Source organism: Tyto alba, unplaced genomic scaffold, assembly GCF_018691265.1.
Source record: "Tyto alba isolate M040663 unplaced genomic scaffold, T.alba_DEE_v4.0 Super-Scaffold_16, whole genome shotgun sequence".
Lineage (NCBI taxonomy): Eukaryota > Metazoa > Chordata > Aves > Strigiformes > Tytonidae > Tyto > Tyto alba.
In genome coordinates, this window is record NW_024881278.1 from 32840185 (window position 1) to 32862092 (window position 21908).

The 21908-nt window shown below is 39.5% G+C and overlaps 1 protein-coding gene across 4 annotated transcripts in view; it reads right to left on the reverse strand.

Annotated features, from left to right (window-relative positions):
• The window catches only part of PRKD3 (protein kinase D3), a 49186-nt gene that overhangs the window by 8718 nt on the left and 18560 nt on the right, over window positions 1-21908 (reverse strand). For all 4 annotated transcript variants that reach the window (XM_033011081.2, XM_033011080.2, XM_042789720.1 and 1 more), the window contains exons 5-13: window positions 21441-21598; window positions 18138-18327; window positions 15279-15356; window positions 13098-13281; window positions 11468-11591; window positions 8038-8115; window positions 6097-6373; window positions 3054-3106; window positions 2605-2677 (exon numbers count right to left, since the gene is read on the reverse strand). In XM_033011081.2, the coding sequence (XP_032866972.1) occupies window positions 2605-2677; window positions 3054-3106; window positions 6097-6373; window positions 8038-8115; window positions 11468-11591; window positions 13098-13281; window positions 15279-15356; window positions 18138-18327; window positions 21441-21598 (1215 nt within the window). The remainder of the gene's footprint in view (window positions 1-2604; window positions 2678-3053; window positions 3107-6096; window positions 6374-8037; window positions 8116-11467; window positions 11592-13097; window positions 13282-15278; window positions 15357-18137; window positions 18328-21440; window positions 21599-21908) is intronic.

Sequence of the window (21908 nt, forward strand, 5' to 3'; positions counted from 1 at the left end):
TGCCATGGAGAACACCACGTTAACACCCACGGGCAGTCTGTGGTGATCAAAAAGCTCTGAAAGGTTGTAGTAAGAAAACATGCTGATAGCACCAAATGTGATTCTCCTTGCTGCGACCTGCATCAGCTACAGGAGCAGCACTCTGCCATACGGAGATAGGATGCTTCGTGGGCTGAGTAAATGCTTACCTAGCATCTCCAAAACTGCTAGAACTGACTTCCACTGTATTCGCATCAGGGAGGTTTAACGGGATCACACACTGCAAGACCTTGACAGCCTAAGACATGTAATACTAAACTAATATAGAACACTAAGCGTGCAGCAAAGCAGCAGTCATTAGCTGCTCAGTGAAGGGTCTGGAGGCTGTTTTAGGGAAAGGGATGATACACACAGCTACAGGGCAAGCTAGGGGCACTGCTACGGCTCTGCAGTCAGTACTGGTGGCCAGGGCTCAGGCAGGGCACGGGAACTGCTCCGGAGGCTGCTGCACCAAGCAGCTAATGCACCTCCCTTAAACACCCATCATGAGTAAAGGGTCAAAACGGGGCTGATCTCCACCAGATGAAGGCATGCAGTTAATGGAGACGTCACCCAAGGTCCAAAAGAGTTTACAAGGTTACCAAACAGAACTAACAGTTGAGAGCAAAAAAATAAATTTTAAAACGACGACATTAGCAGAAATACCATCAATTACGAATTAGATGCAAAACCCAGATAACTAATGCTAGGCTGCCAAGAGAACATAAAGCAAAACCACCAAACCAACAAAACACTTAATGAGAGAAGCTAGAGTAGAGCCAAAAATTGACCGTGAAGAGAGATTAACAGAAAAGCAGCTTGAAAATCCTTTTCCTAAGTAAAACACAACTACCCAGGTTTCAGTGCAAGTTTTACATCACTAAGAAACTGTCAAGAATCTTTTTTTTTTCCTGTCTCAATTTTTCAGACCCTTCTCACTGAAACTCACTGAAACAGAAAAAGGAGAGAGGAACTGTTCTCACTGAAAGGAGGAGCTGGATATCAATATCCTGTAACTTCTTGATTTACCGTATATAAATGTTTGTCAAGAATAGAGGACACCAAAGGAGAAAAAAAAAAAAAAAACACACCACAAGAAAAACAACAAACCAAGAAACCCCACAACAATGGAAGCAACTTGATTTTACCTTGATTTGTTTAAAAAAAAGGTTTTGTTACCATTATTTCTGTAAGCCTACATAAATGGGGAGAAGCCAATATCAGAAGTTACCAGATCTAGTCTCCCCAAATACCAGCAACAATTAAGCAGTTTGCAGAGCCAGCAAAAGAATATTCTTTTATATTCACTTTTTTTGCTCTTTCAGCTTGTGATTTTATCTGAAGAAACTGAGAATGCATATCTTATATGTTTCAAGGCATCATTAAGTGAAAAAAAAATAATAAAAGCCTTTTATAAGCATTTATTATGTTTATGAGCATTTATAAGCATTGAATCATGCAAAATACCAATCTGAGATTTATCTAAAAGGCCATTTAGGACAGTATATATTGAAATAAAATCAAAACATTAAAATACTGCCTACATTTGTGCATGTTCCATTCATAAGAGAGGGAGAACACTGATTCACGCTATGCTTTAAGACACAGAGGGGAAAAAATATAGGCTGCTCTCAAGAGTGATGTAAAATCAGACCATCAAACTGCATTTCCATCAAGCAGTTCAGAAGTAAGAGAGAAAACTATTTAGCTACACAACTGGCATACAGAAAAACCATAGACACAATACTTCCTGACTAGAAAGACAACCTGACAGAAGCAGAAAGATTATCACTTTCAAGTCATTATGTATCACTTTTTCTTTTTCTCCAGATTTATGGTCTGTAGTTTTCTCAACACTTGAGATTTAGCACATGGGATTAAAAAAAAAAAAAAAGAAAGAAAAAAATAGAAACAGAGTTCATATGATGCATTTCTAGTATCTCTTTTTGCGATTACACACTGTGAACAAGTTATATGCTGCAATATAGATTTTTAAAAACTGTAAGTCATAAAACTCCATTTGAAACATAAAACTGAGACCTCCTGACAAAGAATTACTCCCTTTGTCCTACTGACAAAAATCTGTAGTGAAACTGTTTGCATAAAATGTCAATAATACGTTTGCATAAATACTGTCAAACCATAAACTAAAATATACTTTTCTATTTGCTTTTGGCCATGTCTCAGACATCATTAAAAGCAGGTATAACTGACAGCTTCCTTGAAGACATGACTTCTAATACTGTATAATACCGACAGCAGTGTTAGAATTTGCAATTAAAAAACCCAAACCATTAACCAAGGCCAAGTTCAGACTAGAGATTGCTTTGTATTTAACTATGCTCAAAAGGTTATGCATATCCTAAACCAATTTTGATGCCCATGCAAAACTTTAAATGCAAAATTAACTGTAAGAAATACTGTACATAAAACTGCAGAGAGAAACAGTAAAGTAGCCCAAACAAAACTTTTAACAAGATAAACTTCACCTAGACATTCTAGATACAGCTAAGTAAATATGAAAAGGCCAATTATATCATGCAGACGTTCTATCTTGAATGCGTAATGGCATCTAATGTAACTTACCTCCATATACAATACCAAACTGACCAGAACCCAGCACTTCATCAGCAAATATTTGGTACACAGAGCTGATATCCTAACGCAGGAAAAAAAGAAATCACAAATATCAGAAGTAATCAGAATGTTCATGAGAGCATATTAGTTAGTACTGACTAAGCTGTACTACATTTGATGTTAATCAAACTCTGTTAAAGGTGCCATCATTACCCTGAATGGAGTGAAAAAGCACAACAAACTTTTCCTGAAGAGAATCCGTTCAGCTGCATTGTAAGGACATACATTCATACCTGGCACAGCTGTTAGTTTGCAAATTGGTTACTTCCTACATCTAACACAGACTTCTCTAGCTACAAGACCCTGGTGTTGCTTTCTCATCCAGGCACTGTTACTATCAAGTACTTTGTAATACCCAAGTAAATAAACACCATTATTATACGATGCACGTGACTCACCACGTTCTCCTGGACCTGGCAATTTGAAACAGAGATGCTCAGAGATAGCTCTTCTGCAATAAAGAAGATAGAACTGAGTCAGTAAATAGCAAGTGCAGGCTTTTTCTAGTAAAAAGGGAAAAACAAAACCAAAAACCCTTTACTGACTTCTAATGCAGTCACGGTGAAAAGATTTTTATTGATGTTCTCTAGAAACATCATACCCCAGAACTCAGATTTCACAGACTGATTAGATAAACAACCCTGGGAGTTTTGCTGGGATTATTTATCTATTTTGTCATATTGCTGATTACAAAAATAGTAGAACAGTTCAAGTGTGTACATAATAGAGAGCTGGAAAACCAAAAGCAACAGTTATGTGGCAATTGTATCAGAGTTCATTACTAAGAATTTCTGGTAGTAGTACAGAAAAATGCAGGGCAGAGGATGAGGTTGACCCCTTGTAGTCAAATGAATGTAGTTACTAATTTTCTGTGGCATCAAGATACAAAGAATTATCACATAAGCAAAGCAAGTAACAGAAGATCTGATAATTAAAAAAGCAATAAAACCCATAATATAAACAATCTTTGTTTCATGGGTAAACTACAGAAGTGTATAAATCTTAGGGATACAAGAGCACATCTAGAAAGTGTAATTTGCAAGTAAAAGCATCACGCAAAGCTACAGAATTTTTCAGCCTGCAGCAGATGTCGATGTGAAGTTTTCATTACAGGAATAACATTATGATGCACGGACAAGAAGAGATACATCAAGGAAAGCAGAAAACACCCTTCTCCTTTGGCTTCCAAGAATCTCAGGTGAAGCATCTCAGACAAATGGACACCTATAGTAACTTCCAAAAAAAAAAAAAAAGTAGAACAAATGAAGATATACTACAGATTTAATAGGACTTTGAAAAGAGCCTTTATCGCCCTAAGAAAAGGCTTGAAACAAAAAAAAATAAATTCAGAGAAGAAAGAAAATGTCCCTATCTGACTTTTGCCACCTGTGCTTTTCCTCAAAGAAGGAATTTGCAGACTTAAGATAGCAACAAATACAAGTTCTCAAAGACCATCTGAATACTGCATCTGAAATACAAACTGGAATTACAGCCTTCCATGTGTCTACTGGTTACTGACTGTGGTAAGTCTGCATTGGAATAACAGTACAGAACACAAGGAAAAAACAAGAAAAGCAGCAGACTAGAAGGTTGCTAATGCCAACAAAAACTGCAGTAAGGTTGAAACAAGGTAACTAGAAAATGAAGATACAGTTTTTTAAACTGTTTAATGAGAATACAACCAACCCTTCTCCACAGATGCCTATAGAGCCCAAAATATCTGGTAGGTAGAGATGGAGTTACTCCTCACAAATACATCTATTTTTCCAGTGTCTGAAAAGCGTAAGAATAAGGGCTGACAAATTGTCACTTCTGAAGAAATCAGCAATGTCAGGATTCAATACGTAATCTATACCAGGTAGCAGTTTACTAAACTCTCTCATTTCCACTCAGAAACACACCACCCCAACCACTAGGTACAACGTCAGAAAAGACTCTTTCCCATGGGTCAGACTGGAAGAACATCCTCATTTCTAGCTCCCTTCTGGCCAGAATGTGTTATGAATTAACTAGCTAGTGCCTTGGGGACATTTTGACACTACAAATTCCCAGCTGCTGGTACCTTATACTGGCTTTCCAGTACCTAAAGGAGGCCTACAGGAAAGATGGGGAGAGACTCTTTGTCAGGGGGTGTAGTGATAGGGAAAGGGGCAATGGTTTTAAACTGAAAAAGGGTAGATTTAGATTACATAGAAGGCAGAAATTCTTTACTGTGTGGGGGGTGAGGCGCCGGCCCAGGGTGCCCAGATCAGCTGTGGCTGCCCCCTCCCTGGAAGGGTTCCAGGCCAGGTTGGACGGGGCTGGGAGCACCCTGGGCTGGGGGAAGGGGGCCCTGCCCGGGGCAGGGGGGGTGGGACTGGGTGATCTTTAAGGTCCCTTCCAACCCAAACCATTCGATGATGATAAATATATTTGTAACTAAGAACTTCATATCAAAAGCAGCATTTTCTATACACACAAGGCCAGTTATGAGGTACCACCTTATAGGTATGTTTCTTCATTGTAATGAAATACACATACCAGTACTGGCATTTCACAGTTTAGCATTTCAGACCATGGTTGCCTTCTCAGAAGGTGCCTTTACCTCAAACTAGCATTTACATGTTCTTAGCTGTTGATGATGCAGAGTATCCAGATATCGGAGACAGAGCAACTAATCTCAATCTCCTGCAAAAGAAAATTTCACTAAAAGAAGATTAAGGAGCAGCTGCAAGATGAAAGGAAACTAAAGATTGAAGGCATAAAATCTCAGTACAGAATGTGAATGAATGTCATTGCAAAGGACAAGATGTCTGAAGAGAAAGAACACAGTATATAGTTTAGTGGAGCCTTGATAATGAATATGCCCCTGTGGCAGAGAAGGAAAGGGAGGGCAGGTGCATAAAAAGGAAGAACAGGGTACTTTTTATCTCTACCCACAGCTCAGCAAAAGTCCTTTCCATCACTGGCAGTATTTACATTGCATCACTAAGTCTTTTTCTTCTCCTTAGCTACTGACATCTCACGGATTTAAGAAAAAAAAATATATATATATATATATGCAGGGGTTAACATCAAAAAGCATCCAAATTTCGTTCTTTCAGAGTATACGTACATAACATGACTATATTCATTTATTCATTAAAGCACATCAGAAATATCTAAACTATGGCCCCTTTTTACATCCAGCAACTACGTGCGAGTTCTTAATGCTCCTACAATAAAGCTCCACAATATGCATTCATATCCTTAACCACTATTCCCTGCTACAACAGATTCAAGGATTTGCCCACCCTCCACAAACCCAAATGTCACTTTCTAGAGACGTGGGGAAAATTATGGACCCAATTTAGCAGAGACTAGACAGACAATACTTCATTCTAAATAAGCGCTTTTCTGAAAGGAATCTCTACCGTTAACAGCTTCAGAATATGAATAATAGTGCCTTGTCTGCCTGCTTACTGTGATCTTTTCCTTGTCCTGCAGCAGTGCAAACGCTAGCTTGAGGAGTGACTGGCATCAAAGCCTGACGAATGGCTTTCTCCCAGCCCTGAGCTACGTCAAGTCCAACTCCGGTGGCAGCAAGAACAGGACTGTGATGACTGCTGCCATTGTTTTCGCCAACAAAGTACACCATCGTGTCAGTGATGATCTCAAAACAGTATGGGTTGCTGCCCTGCACCACGTTTGAAAAATCTCGAGGCTGAGTCACCTGGAGAATTTCTGAAAGTGGAATCTCCTGAAGAAAAATATTAAAGGTTAAAAAAAATGAAAACACACATAATATTTCAATATGCTGATACTCAAAACTTAATGTGTTTGCAAAGAAATCAAAGCAAATATACCAAAATACCAACACCAAAATACCCAGCTTCATAACTAACGTCAAACTGTGCATGACTACTGCCCACCCAGTTTTCTGAATTCCTCTATACAAGCCTAGAGAGACTTCCAGCCCCATCACAGTTCTCTCTACACAACTATTATTTTCTGTTCAGACAAACTGCACTCATACTCAGCATGAGACACACCCCCACCGCATACAAATGATGCACAACTATAGAATGACTGTCTTCCCCCTGTAGTTTAGCTAGAGAAGAACATGACAGGGGAAAAAAGTGAAACGACAACATTTAGAAGGGGATGTGGTTATATAAGCTAGTCAGTAAAGTACTGCTTCATGCATCGGAATTGTTTTGGGTAGAGATTCCCTTTCATTCAGATATTAACAATTTCTACTGACTCCTCTACCTTGTCAGTTTAAGATCATGGTACAAGCAGTACTAGAGAACAGATCTTAAGAAAGAAACGGTTGCAAGTTCACACTAGCTGGAGGAGGACATTCCACATACATGGGAAGGTGTACAGGTGCACATCACTTGCAAGAGTAGTGAACAAGCAGGTGAACACCAGGCTGGCACTAGGGGGCTATGAGACAGTAGCTGATTAAGATGAAGAGCAAATAAATGCGAAGGCAAAAACTGTGAATGATTCTAACAGCAAAGACAAATAACCTGAGATTTAAGCAGTTAAAAAAAAAAAAAAAAAAAAAAAAAGAGTGCAAAGGGGCAAGTCAAAAGACTAAAAGCAGTGACATAACGGAGCAACAAGCAAGGAATATATTTTACCAGCTGTGTTTTGAATGCACAGGGCAATACAAGTATCAGAGAGGTCTGAGAAGAGACTGCATTGGTCAAGATAGGGATGAAAAGGATCTGGGCAAGTTTAGCTGGGTTTACAGAGAAAAGACTTGATCTTAGAGATGTTATAAAGGAAGAAGCTGCAAGATTTGGACCCCCACCTGAAGGTATAAGACAAGAAAGGGAAAAATCCTGTTTATACATTCAAACACATTTTCTGAATATTCCACCACTGAACACATTACTATATCAACAATGTGCTAAACTTATTGCTAAGCTTCATTTATATAAACACCAGGCTGCATAGTAATTTTTTCCTCTAAATCTTGCTTGCAACTTTCAGTTGTACAGTTGGAAATAATTTAATTTTGGGAACCTCAAAATAAAAGACATAAGCATGCAAACTTTCAGTCACTACTTAAAGAACACAAAATTCCTAGCCTTCATTAGACTGGCAGCCAAAGAAATTCTCTGGTAAATGTGAAGAAAGTTTAATATGCTAGGTAATTCAGGAGAACAGTACATGTAAAATGTAAGGAGAGACATACTCAAGGGGATTAGAACAGGAGCTGCAAGCAACTTCTCAGAGTTAATCTTGGTCCATCTCACTTATAAGCTTTGGCCAACAATTAACCTGGTCACAGTTTTGATTAAAAAAGATGGGTAAATGGAGATAATGCTTATACTGCTCACAAGTAGCTTTCAGTTCTATAAAGCACTGAGTAAATCAAGTGCAGCATAATTATTACTCATCGTTAATTACCTTGTAATATTTTGTTCCAGATTCATTTTGAAATAGTGTGAGGCATTTGCTGTCCAGTCTCCAGTAATGTCTTTTTCTCTACAAAATGCACAGTACAATAACATAAGGAATAAGTCACTGGTATGGCCTTTGTTATCCAATGATTTAAATGAGAAATGCTTTAAATCACTAAGATAATCAATCAATGTTAATCTACAGTTGCACCTTAAACTAGATACATGAGAAAATGCATTTTGGGGATAAAGATTTAAAAAAATAAAAATAAAAATAAATCAAGAAGCGGCTCAAAAACTATTTCCACAAACCAGAAAAAAAAAAAATCACTTACCTTACAGTAATAGCAGTAACAACAGCAGTTATCTCCTACAGGAAAAACACTTACCTACATAGGTTTCATTCCAGGTGCATATGCTCACAAAATCTGAATTATTTTAATTAAGTAACAATTGTGGGAGTCATGTTTTCTCCCTCTGTGCCCTCACACCAACATTGCAAGGGTTCAAGGACTGAGCAGGTGTAGTAAGTCCTTAATTCTTTTATCATCACAGAATTCTAGAAGGTCAAAAGCACACAGTGGTGGGACAGACAGATTATGAGATTCAAGTGGACAAAATATCTTGGGGGAAAAGGGGGGGTGGAAATCAAGACAGACTAAATAGTAATTTTTCTGCAAGTCTCCACCAATGAGAAATATCTTCACCAAAAAGTAATAAGCCGTTGCACATAACTGTCTTGTAATTTTAAGCAGAAGAGCATTCCTCAAAATAAAGAAGATTTTAGGAAGTGAATATAGCTGTAAAAATCTAACTTTCTTTGCTTACACCATGCTCATATAGTCAGAAATTAATTTTCATTTTTCTGTGACAAAAATCCAAGACACTTAACTCTGGCCTAGGATGACAAAGTTCAAAACATAATACTGTAGAGTTTAAATCACTTAAATCATGAGGAAGCTAAGACTACCTGTAGGAGTTAGACAAAGAAAGCTAGGTCATGAATGGATTTAACTAAATGGAATTCGCAGGCAGCACTGAATGGAAACTGAGTTAAAGCATAGAGGTGAAAACCTGTCCTTTGGACATATATGCAGTTTATTAAATCATGAATAAGGGAACATTTTTGGGGGCAGGAAAGGGCAGGGAATTATGGAACAGGTTGGTAACCTGCTCAGGAATTCAAAATTTGCCCATACCCCCATTCTCAGAAAGGATGGGCTCAGAGTGAGGAAGAGAATACAGACGATGATACAGAAACTTCTTGTAAAAGGTGAAATATCTTGTTATCCAGGGTCAGCAAGAAGCTGAAGATACTGCTGTTAAAATGAACCTCTCTGGAACTGATAGAAAGCCCAAGTTGTATCAGGAATAGGAAACAGCAATCTGACATTGCTGAGAGCAGAGCAGTCAAGGGAAATAATATGGAAGTCTCATCCCATTAGGGAGCTCTACGAGGTCTTGTTTTGGGGCAAAATACTCCACTTAATTTGAATGGCCTTTTTCAGTACAGGTCATCTAGGTAGCAGCCAGACTGACAGATGAAGAAAATCCATCTAAGCCAAGGTGTACAGTCTGATCACTGTTCTACGAGGAGGTTCAAAAAAGTCCATGGCAAAAAATGTATTGGCTGCAGTGAAAGATTAAATCAGAGCCCAATACAAGGTCTGCCCTGAACGGTTCTGCTAGAGCTATTCATCTTTGTCTGCTACCTGGCCTTAGTTTTTCCATAGCCAGCTGATGATAGTTGTATCTTAAGCAGCCTTGGCTGGAGTCTCATCTGAAATATGCTAGACACTTATTTCGGTTTGTGATAAATACATCTAGGTATTAGAAATCTGTACTTTAAAGACATGTTTTGTAAGACAGCTTCTGGCAGACCACTTGCAGTGGTCTGTTTAGTTGACAGTCATAAAAAGTAAAAATACTACAGTAACCTGAGCTGACTAGTATCACTCCTCAGCTTGATTTCAGCAGAACTTAAATAACTTTTAAGTTAAATAACTAAATTCCTGAAGTCCCTTTCAATCAGACTCCTGTGTAGAGTCAAAGAATGGAGAAGTATTTACATGGCCTTTCATGAACAGTCTCAATATGACACACTGTGCTTCACAAGATCTGGGAACTTTTTGACTTCATTCTTTTCATTCATCTACCAAAAGACAAGAGGATTCACTCCTTCCCATCAGACAGCTCTAGGGAACCCAGTTATTCTTCATTATCTTCCTCCTCAGTACACAATACCAAGGAGCTTGCCTAAGAAGGTTCTATTAAGAGATCATTACTGGTAGCACTGGGAACAAACAATGTAGTCTTTTTGGAGGATGCTTGCATACCTAAGGACATACAGTCAAGCCACAACCCTTTATTCCATCGACATCAAGAGGAATAGTGAGCTTGAGGAAGATGGTGTTCAATAACATCTTACATTTAGATAGAGTGAATTGCTAAAGGAATGAAGGGCTGCTATATCTACACACAAATATTTATTATTCTAATGATCTAGGTGTTTGTAGTGTCAATCATTTCAATACTCATCATTTTATAACGATTTCCACCATTTCATGTAGTAGAACAAAAACACTGATACAAATATTTAGTTCAACTGCTAAACAGAAAGAAGATACACGCAAGTTATTCCAAACTATCATCTCAGGAAACTTGAAATCTTCAACATGCAATTCATGCAACAGAAGAAGGACATGGATCTGTTGAAGCAAGCCCAGAGGAGGGTCTGTGAAGATGATGAGGGGGCTGGAGCAGCTCCCCTGGGAGGCCAGGCTGAGAGAGTTGGGGGGGTTCAGCCTGGAGAAGAGAAGGCTCCGGGGAGCCCTTCGAGCGGCCTCCCAGGGCTTAAAGGGGGGGCAGGAGTGGGGGGGGGGGGGTGGACTCTGGATCAGGGGGTGGGGGTAGGATGAGGAGGAATGGTTTTAAACTGAAAGAGGTTTTAAAGTGAAATTTAGATGAGCTCTAAGGCAGAAATTCTTCCCTGTGCGGGGGGGGAGGCGCTGGCCCAGGGTGCCCAGAGCAGCTGTGGCTGCCCCCTCCCTGGAAGGGTTCAAGGCCAGGTTGGACGGGGCTGGGAGCCCCCTGGGCTGGGGGAAGGGGGCCCTGCCCGGGGCAGGGGGGGTTGGAGCTAGTTGATCTTTAAGGTCCCTTCCAACCCAAACCATTCTATGACTCTATGATTATTTGAGACAATTTAGAAATGCTTCTCCTCTTTAAAAGGGAGAAGGAAAAGTACTGTTATGTATCACCACATGAAGAACTTGAATAAACTACAGTTTCTCCTTTGTACCAGATGTCTTTATAATGAACATCACAGTGAAGTTCTTTCAAATGATACTGTAAATCAGAACATCTAAATAAGAGAAATTGAATACACTGGTTTAGAGAAATAATTCAATTTAACGTAGGAAGAAGCTAAAGTTACTGACCAGATTGTCTCTACTAGTATAGTGGACCATCCATCCTTCCTTCACCATTGTACTGCTCTTCCTCTTTGTGTGCTTGATTGACTGTACAACTCTCATGAGAGGAATATTATTGCTTGTTGAAGGACTAAAAAGAGACAGAACAGTCAATATTTAACAAGGTAAAATACAACAGTACTGAATTATACTGGTACTCCACCTTTAGCCTGTAATTTTCAGGAATACGCACCTTTTCTTCCCATGCTAATTTCATTGACAGATTAAACTGATAAGGTATCTGAGCTCCAACTAGCTCTCCTACTGCATGTATTGCAGTACTTAAATTACTCTACAGAACAGAGAAGAAACACCTGAATGAGGACATCTACAGAAGTCATCCTCACTCAAAACATTTATCTGAGACTGCTGGTCTTAATCCAGTATAAAAATATAATTAACATCAGCATCACTATTATTTCTTCTTGTCTGTGTAAGCTGATTTAGCTACTTCTTAATATTGTTATTACACTAATGAAGGTCCTTATCTAAGCATACTTTTAATTTATGAAAATATAAACAGGGATGTGTTAAATCATACCTGCACTAGAAAATGTTATCAATGCTCAGGGATATTAATGGTTCTGCAGACAAGAATTTGAGATTCTATTATCCTGACAGTCATTAGTTAACCGAACAGGTTTTAATAGCACTGATGGAGGAGTCAATCACTCTGCTTAACACCAGAGCTCGTACATGTGGCACTAAGGGAAACATTTGTAAATGCAAAAAATCATAAGGTAGGTTCAAAAACAAAAATGTAATGATTCTTTAACACAGCACACAGGTACATTGTGTTACAGCTGCCACAAGATGCTGTACATGCCAAGAACTTTAACTGCTTTGAATCCAATTAGAAATAAACAGAAAAATCCTACCTAGAGGTGGAACACAAAAAGGATGCTGCTTCTAATTCAGGAAGTCCTTGAGCTATAAATCACTGAAAGTTGGGAAAGTATCACTATATGCTCTTCCTCACGTATTTGCTATTAAGCCATGAGTTAAAATGACCTTTAGTTTGACCCAATACAACTGCTCTTATGTTATTAAGAATGACTTAAGAAAATCAGGATGACACTTTTCAGAATAATACAGAAAGTAGAAAAATCAAACTTGATCAAAAGGAACTATGTAACAGTTATTGGATAGAAGACTTCAGAAAAATCACATTCAAGATAAGGCAAACTTCTCCCTAAAATGCACATAAACTATGATGTGAATATTAAAATATCTCAAGTAATTCATTTTGAATCAACACGTGTAACTAAATTAGGTTAAAGTCAAAAGACCTTAGTCATGTTTTAGCCATGTTAAGCCATAAATTTTACTATGTTTTGATAATTTGATTTTATTTATTTGATAAGTCATAGCACAGCCCTTTTTCCAATGAGAAGACTATATTACGTTAATTTATATATGTTTCAGATTTTCTTGAGACAGTATAACTTTACAAAGCATTTTCAAGTTAAAAAAAAAAAAAAAAAAACCAAACAAAAAAACATCATTGTAAGCAGTAAAACGGGGCTAATAAGAAATGTTTTACTCACAATTTTGAAGAAAGTACTTCCAGAGCGAAGAAATCTACCTTATGACTTACCTGATGGTTTTGACAGCTTCCTCATCTTTGTCTGCATCAAGGTCAGATGGATCCATAAAGAAGATTTTGTCCTCTGGAGGAGAAGGCTCTTCAACATCATCAAGACCTCGACTACCATCACTGTTCATTTCACTGCTATCAACTTCCATTGGCATGTCCAAGTCCTGGCCTGGGCTAGCAGGTTCTGGAAGCAACACAGGATTCAGGTATTATTTCAAATACAATTTAAAAAAAAACAAAGAAAACCCCCAAAACCCACAAAATTTCTTTTTCAGTTCACACTTATGCAAGTAAACATAAAAGTACAATCAGAATATATAAAATCCTCAAGTTTTTGCTAAATGATGCAGAGTATGCTAATGAACATTAGCAATTTGGTTTTGCTAAATGCCAAGGTAAGAGAGACCCGACTAAAACAAGAATCATATTGAAAGAAACAGAGCGAAAAAGCTTAAGTTCTAAACCTGTATCTCATTAAGTAATTCTGTTCCACAAGTAATCAGTACAAAGTAACTGGCTAGAGATGACCCGGAGAATTATTTCTGTGCAAATTAAATTCGCCTTGTGGCCCGTAATAGCAAAAGTAAGAGAGAAAAGGGAGGCTGTGGTATTGCAGGAAAAGAGAAAAGGAGAGCAGATCGTATGTGCATCTGACTCTTTGATGGCAGAATTTTAAAGTTTCCAAAAGCTGTACAACTTGCACTGTGGAAAACTAAGAATTAAGACACACAAATACCTTCACCTGTAGCCTTCCTTTTGGTTCTGTGTTTTTTGGTGTGGGGTTTTGTTTGGTTGGGGTTTTTTTTGTTTGTTTGTTGGTTTGTTTTGGTTTTTTTTTTTGGTCTTAGGAGAGCTCAATTTAAGGGTGGGAGAAAAAAAAACAAAACATAAATGACTCCTTACGTCCACAGAACAGTTGTATGAAATTGTAGTGCCCAAACCATGTGCCCTAGCACCTTAGCGTGGTGAAAGGAGGCTGCAGCAACATGTTGCACGCTACTGTTCATGGCCACCAATCTCCAGACCAAGACAAGAGCTTTGGAGTTGGAGAGGGCAGGTTTGAATGGATGGGATACATCATGCAATGGCAAGCAACAGACCCACTGGGTAACAAGGCTGCTGCCCAGGCCTCTGAATCAGGTTGTACAGTTTGGTGTGATTTGCTGCGTGTCATCAATTTTACTTCCCTCAAAAATACGTGTGCCAAGGATCAAGCTTTTGGGCAACACAATCACAGAATGGATGAAGTTGGAAGGGACCTCTGGAAGTCATCTGGTCCAACAACTCCTGTGAACCCATTTCTCCAGCCTGCCAATGTCCCTCTGGATGGCAGCACAACCCTCTGGAGTATCAGCCAGTCCTTCCCAGTCAGCAGCAAACTTGCTGAGGGTACCCTCTGCTCCATCATCCAGATCATTAATAAAGATGTTGAACAGGACCGGACCCAGGATTGGCCCTTGGGGTACATCACTAGGTACCAGCTTCCAACCAGACTTCAGGCCACTGACCACCACCCTCCAAGGCCCATCTGTTCAACCAGCTTCCAACCCACCACACTGCTCATCCTTCCCATATTTTAGCAGCTTAACACTGATCTAAAACTTATAAGAATAAGACTCAAACTTTCTTCCGCCTACCGTTCCCCTTTCAACTCTGTAAGGTCCATTCAGAAAACAGCCCTACTGAATTGAGGTTTCAGACAAATTAGAGTGGGGGGTTTTGTTTTGTTTTGGCTTGTTTTCTTCCTTTCTCTTCTACCTGATAAGCTCCTGGGCTAATTCTGACCATTAAAAATCACGGATATGAGAAAGTCAGAAAAAGCAGCACTTTTCTCCAGATATTAACATTAAAAATATATATTTTGTGGTGAACAATGAGCAGACTGATCATGACAGATGTTTAATTTTTGTACACTGAGAAGGCTTCCTGATTTTTTTATTTCCCTTGAGCAGTCTCAAGCAAAGCATACTATACTTGCCAAGACTGATCAAGTAGAATTGAAGTCACCAGACTATAAGTTTCACAGTGAACGTTTTTAACTGTCAGCGATTTCAGGTGAAAAAACTGGGAAGATAAAATAAAAAGACATAAAATATTCAAAGATGAGGGAACCAAAAATTAACGCACGTTTTTAAGCCTCCAAACGTCTGTCAGTATTTGAAAGCACGTTTCTCATCTTACCTCCATTGAAAATCACCTCTCCAAGACAGTCTCTAGGTACTTTAGATGCACAGCGTTTGTGACAGTTGAATCTGCAATCTAAAATAGAAGATAAATAAGCCCACAATACCAGAATTTTACCCCTACTCAGACGCTAACGTTCTATCATTCACTGCTACCACCGCAACCTTCAGTTCAGATTCATACATTCGTACATAACTGAAGACAGCACCAATGAGGTCACCTCCAGAAGGAAATCAACAATCTTGTCCTGATGTCACATGCTGATTTGCCCCACCACTGTTTATTGTGTCAGCACTTCCCCTTCCAGTGCAAAACAGTTTTCTACTTCTCTAGCTTTCTCTGTAGTTATTTTTTCCATCCTGATGTAATTTTTCCCATCCTCTCATCTGTTCCACATCCTTTTTTTCCATTGCTATATGATTTAAATGCCTCATTTCTATCATTTTTTCCCACCTGCTGCCTGAGACTTGCAGCCATCAAAGTCTCACGGATCACACACCTATATCACAGAGCAAATATGCTCTGCAGTAAATCCCCAGGTCCAGTTCCCCTATCGTTCAGGTCACAGACTTGGCTGAACACTGAAGCTCCATTTCTGCATGCTGACACAGGGCAGACAGAATAACTTTATGTTCAGATTTGGCCTGACGTGGAGAGGGAATCTAACCTGATGTGTGCCATTTCTGCACCTGAGGTAGCAGAGTCCAGCATACAGCATTAGTGGTATTAACAGGACTCTTTTTTTATTAGCAGCATCGCTGTAATTTTCAACTATGTATCAACATAATGAATTTCAAACCTCCCTACTGTCCCCACAACGGTTTTCAAACTGATAATTTAGCCCCTTTCTGCTATCCAAAGAAAGCTCATTGTGCTTTCCTTTTAAGCCCAGACAAGAGAAAAGTCATTATCTCCCCATTTTTAGTAGCAGAGAAGCTAAACCCTGGAGCAAAATACAATCTTGTTCAGCTTCTGAGTGCCTACAAAGAAGCATCCTAGGAAACCAAAGAACTGTCCTTTCTACAGCGGTGTTTTCAGTCCATATTATGGAATATGGTTACTTCATTAGTTTGAAGGTGATTGGAAGAAACAGAGACATTTCAAATCCTACCAGGAAACTAGAAAGACTAAGAGCAAGTCAATCCTAATAAATTAAACTACATACAGAGATATTCTTGGGTACTCCAACGTAATTCTCTAGTCTCATAAACAGTTAGAAACATCCCCTAGCATGCTTTTGGCCCACAGCATCACCACAATCCCAAACAGATCCCAGGTCAAGTTCATAAATGAGAGTATCCCATGAAATTGTTCCCAACAGGCAGTTTGCATACAGCCACCCAGGCTGGGATGCTAAGAAAACTTGTTCATGAGCACAGGTTATCTTGTCCCAGTTGATCTCAGTGTCCAGGAATGTTCCTGGGCACATTTAATTTATTACCACAAATATAGCCTTAGCATCCCAAAGATCATCCTCAGAGTCCAAGTAGAAGCCTGGATGAATTCAAGAAATCCAGGGCTCTTACGGGTACTCAGGAACATGGGACTGCTGAAAGACCCCAAGCTTTGGGAATGTGCACAAGGAAGTCGGTGGGAAACCTTAAGAATCTGTAGGAGAAAGCAGTATGAAAATATTTTGATTGTTTGATAGCAATTCCTGATATATATATAAATACGTATAGGATCATACTGCACAAATTGTGGCCTATTAATATACTTATTTCTGTCCTGGGAGTATACATAACACTTCTCTAGGCTTGTTTTCCATACATAAGTGCTGTTTTTATCCAGTGTCATTCACTTCCCTGAAACTGATGTGGTAGCCCCATTTGTTCAGCTGGATATAGTGTCACAACAACTGTATATGGTCAGTAGCATCTATATGTTAAAATTGCAAAGCATCTTTTTCAGGCTTCATTATTTATGTATTACATGTATCCAAGACAGACACTGACTGGAAAAAAAAAAAAAAAAAAATCAAAAACGGTTCAGGATGCAGACTTCAGACTACAAAGACTGCAAATTAGTAAGAACAGAAATGAAAGATAAAACTACTTCCTTACTTACATGAGCCAGTAGTATTTTTAGTCAAAAGGAAGTTAACACAGCTATAAGCCTACAAATTTTGCTCTCCTCCACTAAAGACAATTGAAAATGTATTCAAGCAACCTCTTTCAAAACGCTGACCTTTGGTACTCACGTTTGACAAACTCAAATGAGAGAAATGGAAAGTCCTTTCCATATTAATGTTTATGATTCATCACTACAGTTTTCTTTCCTGCAACGAAGCTGACAGATCTGCACTATCCACCAATAAAGATCCAGAAGACCACAATGTCATAGTTATGCCCTGGGAACTTCATAAAAGAGTCTGAGAACTGAAGTCATGCATCTTAACATATGCTAAATAAAAACCACGCAGCTAATGAAGCCTAAACTAGTTCAGGAAAGGCACCTACATGTATAAAATTTTTCAAAAAGTAATAACCAGTATTCTGTACTAGAATAATATAATGAAAACTTACAACTTCTTTAGTGATGAGTCTAGAAGACAGAGATTGAACAAAGGGAAGTAATTCCCGTTTTTATTAATTTAGAATTATCCTTCTAGAATTAAGGTATTCCCAATCTACATGTGATTAAATCTTATTTTTCAGAAAAGTGTACAATACACCGTCTACTAAAATGAAAAGGACAGCTGCTGCAATCCTCTCAATAATATGCAATTTTTCAAAAATTCTGGTGCCCCATTTCGCAGTATACAACCTTCTGGCAAACAAAACATACATTGAAATCACTTTTAAATACACCACCTTCACTGAAATCTATTGCTGCAGCAGAAAATTACATGTTTACCTTTACACTGCATTCCTTGGCGAAAAAGGCCCTTGAGCAGCCGTTTGCAATACTGGCATATGGTGGGACGAGTGTAAGAGTGAACAGCAAAGGTGTGTGGAACCTTCACTCTGCAAAGCACCATCTTTTCCATCCAGATGGGACGGCCACTCCAGGAGGGAATCCTCTTACTAGGTTCTGGGCAGCAGCGCTGGAATAAAGAAGGTATACATGATTTGCACCAAAACAGGTCTACTGCCACAACTTTGAAATGTCACAACAGTCAGGTGAAGACCCTGGTTACTGGAAAAAGGCAAACACTACACCCATATTAAAAAAGGGTAGAAATGGGGACCCTGGGAACTACCGACCTGCCAGCCTCACCTCCGTGCCTGGGGAGATCACCGAACAGATCCTCCTCGAAGCTGTGCTAAGGCACATGGAGGACAGGGAGGTGATTTGAGACAGCCAGCGTGGCTTCACCAAAGGCAAGTCCTGCCTCACCAACCTAGTGGCCTTCTATGACGGAGCAACTACATCAGTGGACAAGGGAAGAGCTACGCATGTCATCCATCTGGACTTCTATAAGGCCTTTGACAAGGTCCCTCACAACAACCTTCTCTCTCAGTTGGAGAGAGGGATTTGATGGGTGGACTGTTCAGCAGATGAGGAATTGGTTGGATGGTGCCATCCAGAGGGTAGTGGTCAACAGCTCAACGTCCAGATGGAGACCGGTGACAAGCGGTGTCCCTGAGGGGTCTGTATTGGGACCAGTACCATTTAGTATCTTCACCAGCGACACAGACAGCGGGATCAAGTGCACCCTCAGCAAGTTTGCAGATGACACCAAGCTGAGTGGCGTGGTTGGCACACCTGAGGGATGTGATGACATGCAGAGGGACCTGGTCAAGCTCCAGAAGCGGGCCCGTGCAAACCTCAACAAGGTCAAGTGCACCTCGCCTCCACCTGGGTCAGGACAACCCCCAGTATCAATACAGGCTGGGGGATGAAGGGATTTAGAGCAGCCCTGCCAGGAGAGACCTGGAGGTATTAGTGGATGAAAACCTGGACATGAACCGGCAACATAGGCTCACAGCCCAGAAATCCAACCGTATCCCAGGCTGCATCAAGAGAAGTGTGGGCAGCAGGTCGAGGGAGGGGATTCTCCCTCTCTACTCTGCTCTGGTGAGACCCCACCTGCAGTGCTGGGTCCAGCTCTGGGGTCCTCAACACACAAGACATGGACCTGTAGGAGCGAGTCCAGAGGAGGAACACAAAAATGACCGGAGGAACGGAACACCTCTCCTGAGAAGAAAGGCTGACAGAGTTGGGGTTGTTCGGCCTGGAGAAGAGAAGGCTCTGGGGAGACCTTATTTCAGCCTTTCAGTAGTTAAAGGGGGCTTATAAGAAAAACGGGGACAAACTTTTTAGCAGGGCCTGTTGCAATAAGACAGGAGGTAATGGTTTTAAAGTAAAAGAGGGTAGATTTAGACTAGCTGGAAGGAAGAAATTTTTTACAATGATGGCGGTGAAACACTGGAACAGGGTATCCAAAGGGGTGGTAGAAGATGCCCCATCTCTGGAACCATTCAAGGTCAGGCTAGATGAGGCTCTTCACAATCTGATCTAGTAGAAGATGTCCCTGCTCATTGCAGGGGAGGTTGGACTAGACGACCTTTAAAGGTCCCTTCCAATCCAAACTATTTTATGATTCTACTTTAGAAGGGGAAAAAAAAAAAAAAAAAAAAAAAAAAATCAGTGAGCTAGGAGGGAGGTGTGGGCCCAGAAAGCAACCTGGCCAAGAAGCTTTAAAGAGGACATTCTAGTATGATAAAACAAAACCAAAAAAACACCAGACGGAAAAGCCTTGCAGAGAACAGGAAAGTACATAGGAATCTTTATTTCCACAGAAGCTAAAATGCTAAAAATTCACTCTTCTGACTTTTTTGTTTTAAGCAACCTGGCAAGGTTCACAGGCAGCACATACAGACCTCCATAGAGAGGATAAAATGGAAAAAGCTGGAGGTAGGCAAACCAAAATCCAATCACTACCTCAAGCTACCAGTTTTAAAAAGCAAAGTATGGCATGCCTGGATAGTTTACTAAGTTATGCAAAATATTTAGAAAATTAAAAAATAACTTTGGAAATTAACCCTCCCCACCAAAATCTTTGAAATTAAGTTAAAACAAAAACTTAAGCAATTAAAGCAAAAAAGGCATTGAGTATCATACTGAACATTCAGCATGATAAACTTAGTTACCCACATCTACAGAAAAATGTAAAGGAACGTGGCCTTGTACATCTGACCTAAAGCATTTTAAGAGTGCTGAAAGATGAACTGCAAATATGATAATATATCACCGATCATCTAAGCCAAGTACTCAAAATCAGACAGCAAAGGTGTCAGAGGTACTAAGCATGCATGTAGAAGTCAAAGTTAAATTCTGTGATAGGAGAAATGGTTTCAGTTCTATGTTCACTGAATAAATCTTACCAACAGTTATAAACATCAAAATAAATATTCTTCATGACTCAAGACTAGGCTTCGTAGCCTTTAGCTAAAAAAAAAATATGTTATTGTACTAGTCAACCTATACAGTTTATATTTTAAACTTTGATGAGAATTGTTACACTGCAAGGTGATAGCTAAGTAGGAAAGACCAAGTGTTAAAAGCACTGCTTTTATCCCACTGTGAAAGCTGCAATGAAACAAATGGATCTAATCACTGCCTGTCCTGTCTAATGATCCCAATATAGCTGTAGTAAAATCTATAACCTCTCAGCAATCATCACAAACATTATAACAAAGAACTATTATGGATGATGGTTTTCACTGTCAGCTTTTCATCCCTCACACTCTCCTCAACAAGGCTTGGGTTTTTTCTAGATTAACTCTGTGAAAATTTTAACAGCGTATCAGGAACACTCTCTCCTCTCCCAGCATAAAAGCTTACAATTTGTACAAGTGGCTATTCTATACTGACACGGTAATTACAGAATGAATCTGTATTACAAACAAAGCAAGGTGTTTTATCATTCCTGAAACCAAAGTTCTCGGAGTTCATATAACCATAAGTGACAGGCTTTAACAAAATTACACATAAAAGTTGTAACTTACTTCCCATTTCAGTTCTCACCGCAATAACAGTTATCACTAAGTGTCACAGTCTAAGACTCACCAGATTTAAAAATGAAGTAAAACCAATCATCATGGTTAAGCTCAACTCCCTCATACTCACTATGAGCCACTTGCAACACTATTGGGTTCCCCACAGGTTAAAGGATTTAAAACCAGAAATTGTCTCCCCTTTCATATAACATACTTCTTCAGAGGCAGAGGATGTGTATTCAGCTTGTACTGGTCTTGGAACTGACAGCCCTGCTCCTGGTAAAGACACGTTAGACAGCCGCCTCTTCCTCACTCCACTGCAGTTATTTGGAATCTTGAAGGCACATCGCTTATGGTAGTTTAACCCACAACCTGAAAGAAAAGGGGTTTTTTTTAGACAAAAAATCTCCCAACATTCAAAGAAACACAAATACTACTACTATTTTGATAAAGCAGTTAATATGATCCAGGAAAATGGTAAAGGCAGGAATATACCCTTCTGTTAAATTCTCTTATTTTCCTGTTCTTGCTGCGATTTACAGAAACAGGATTTTTGCCCTACTTGCTGTAATACTGGTCTCCAGTAAGCCCAGTTCAAGAAACAAGGTCTAAGACTCCGAAGCAGCTGGTTGCCCTCCTCAGTTCTCCCCCCTGCCAGGAGGCTTTCATCACTCCCTCACGT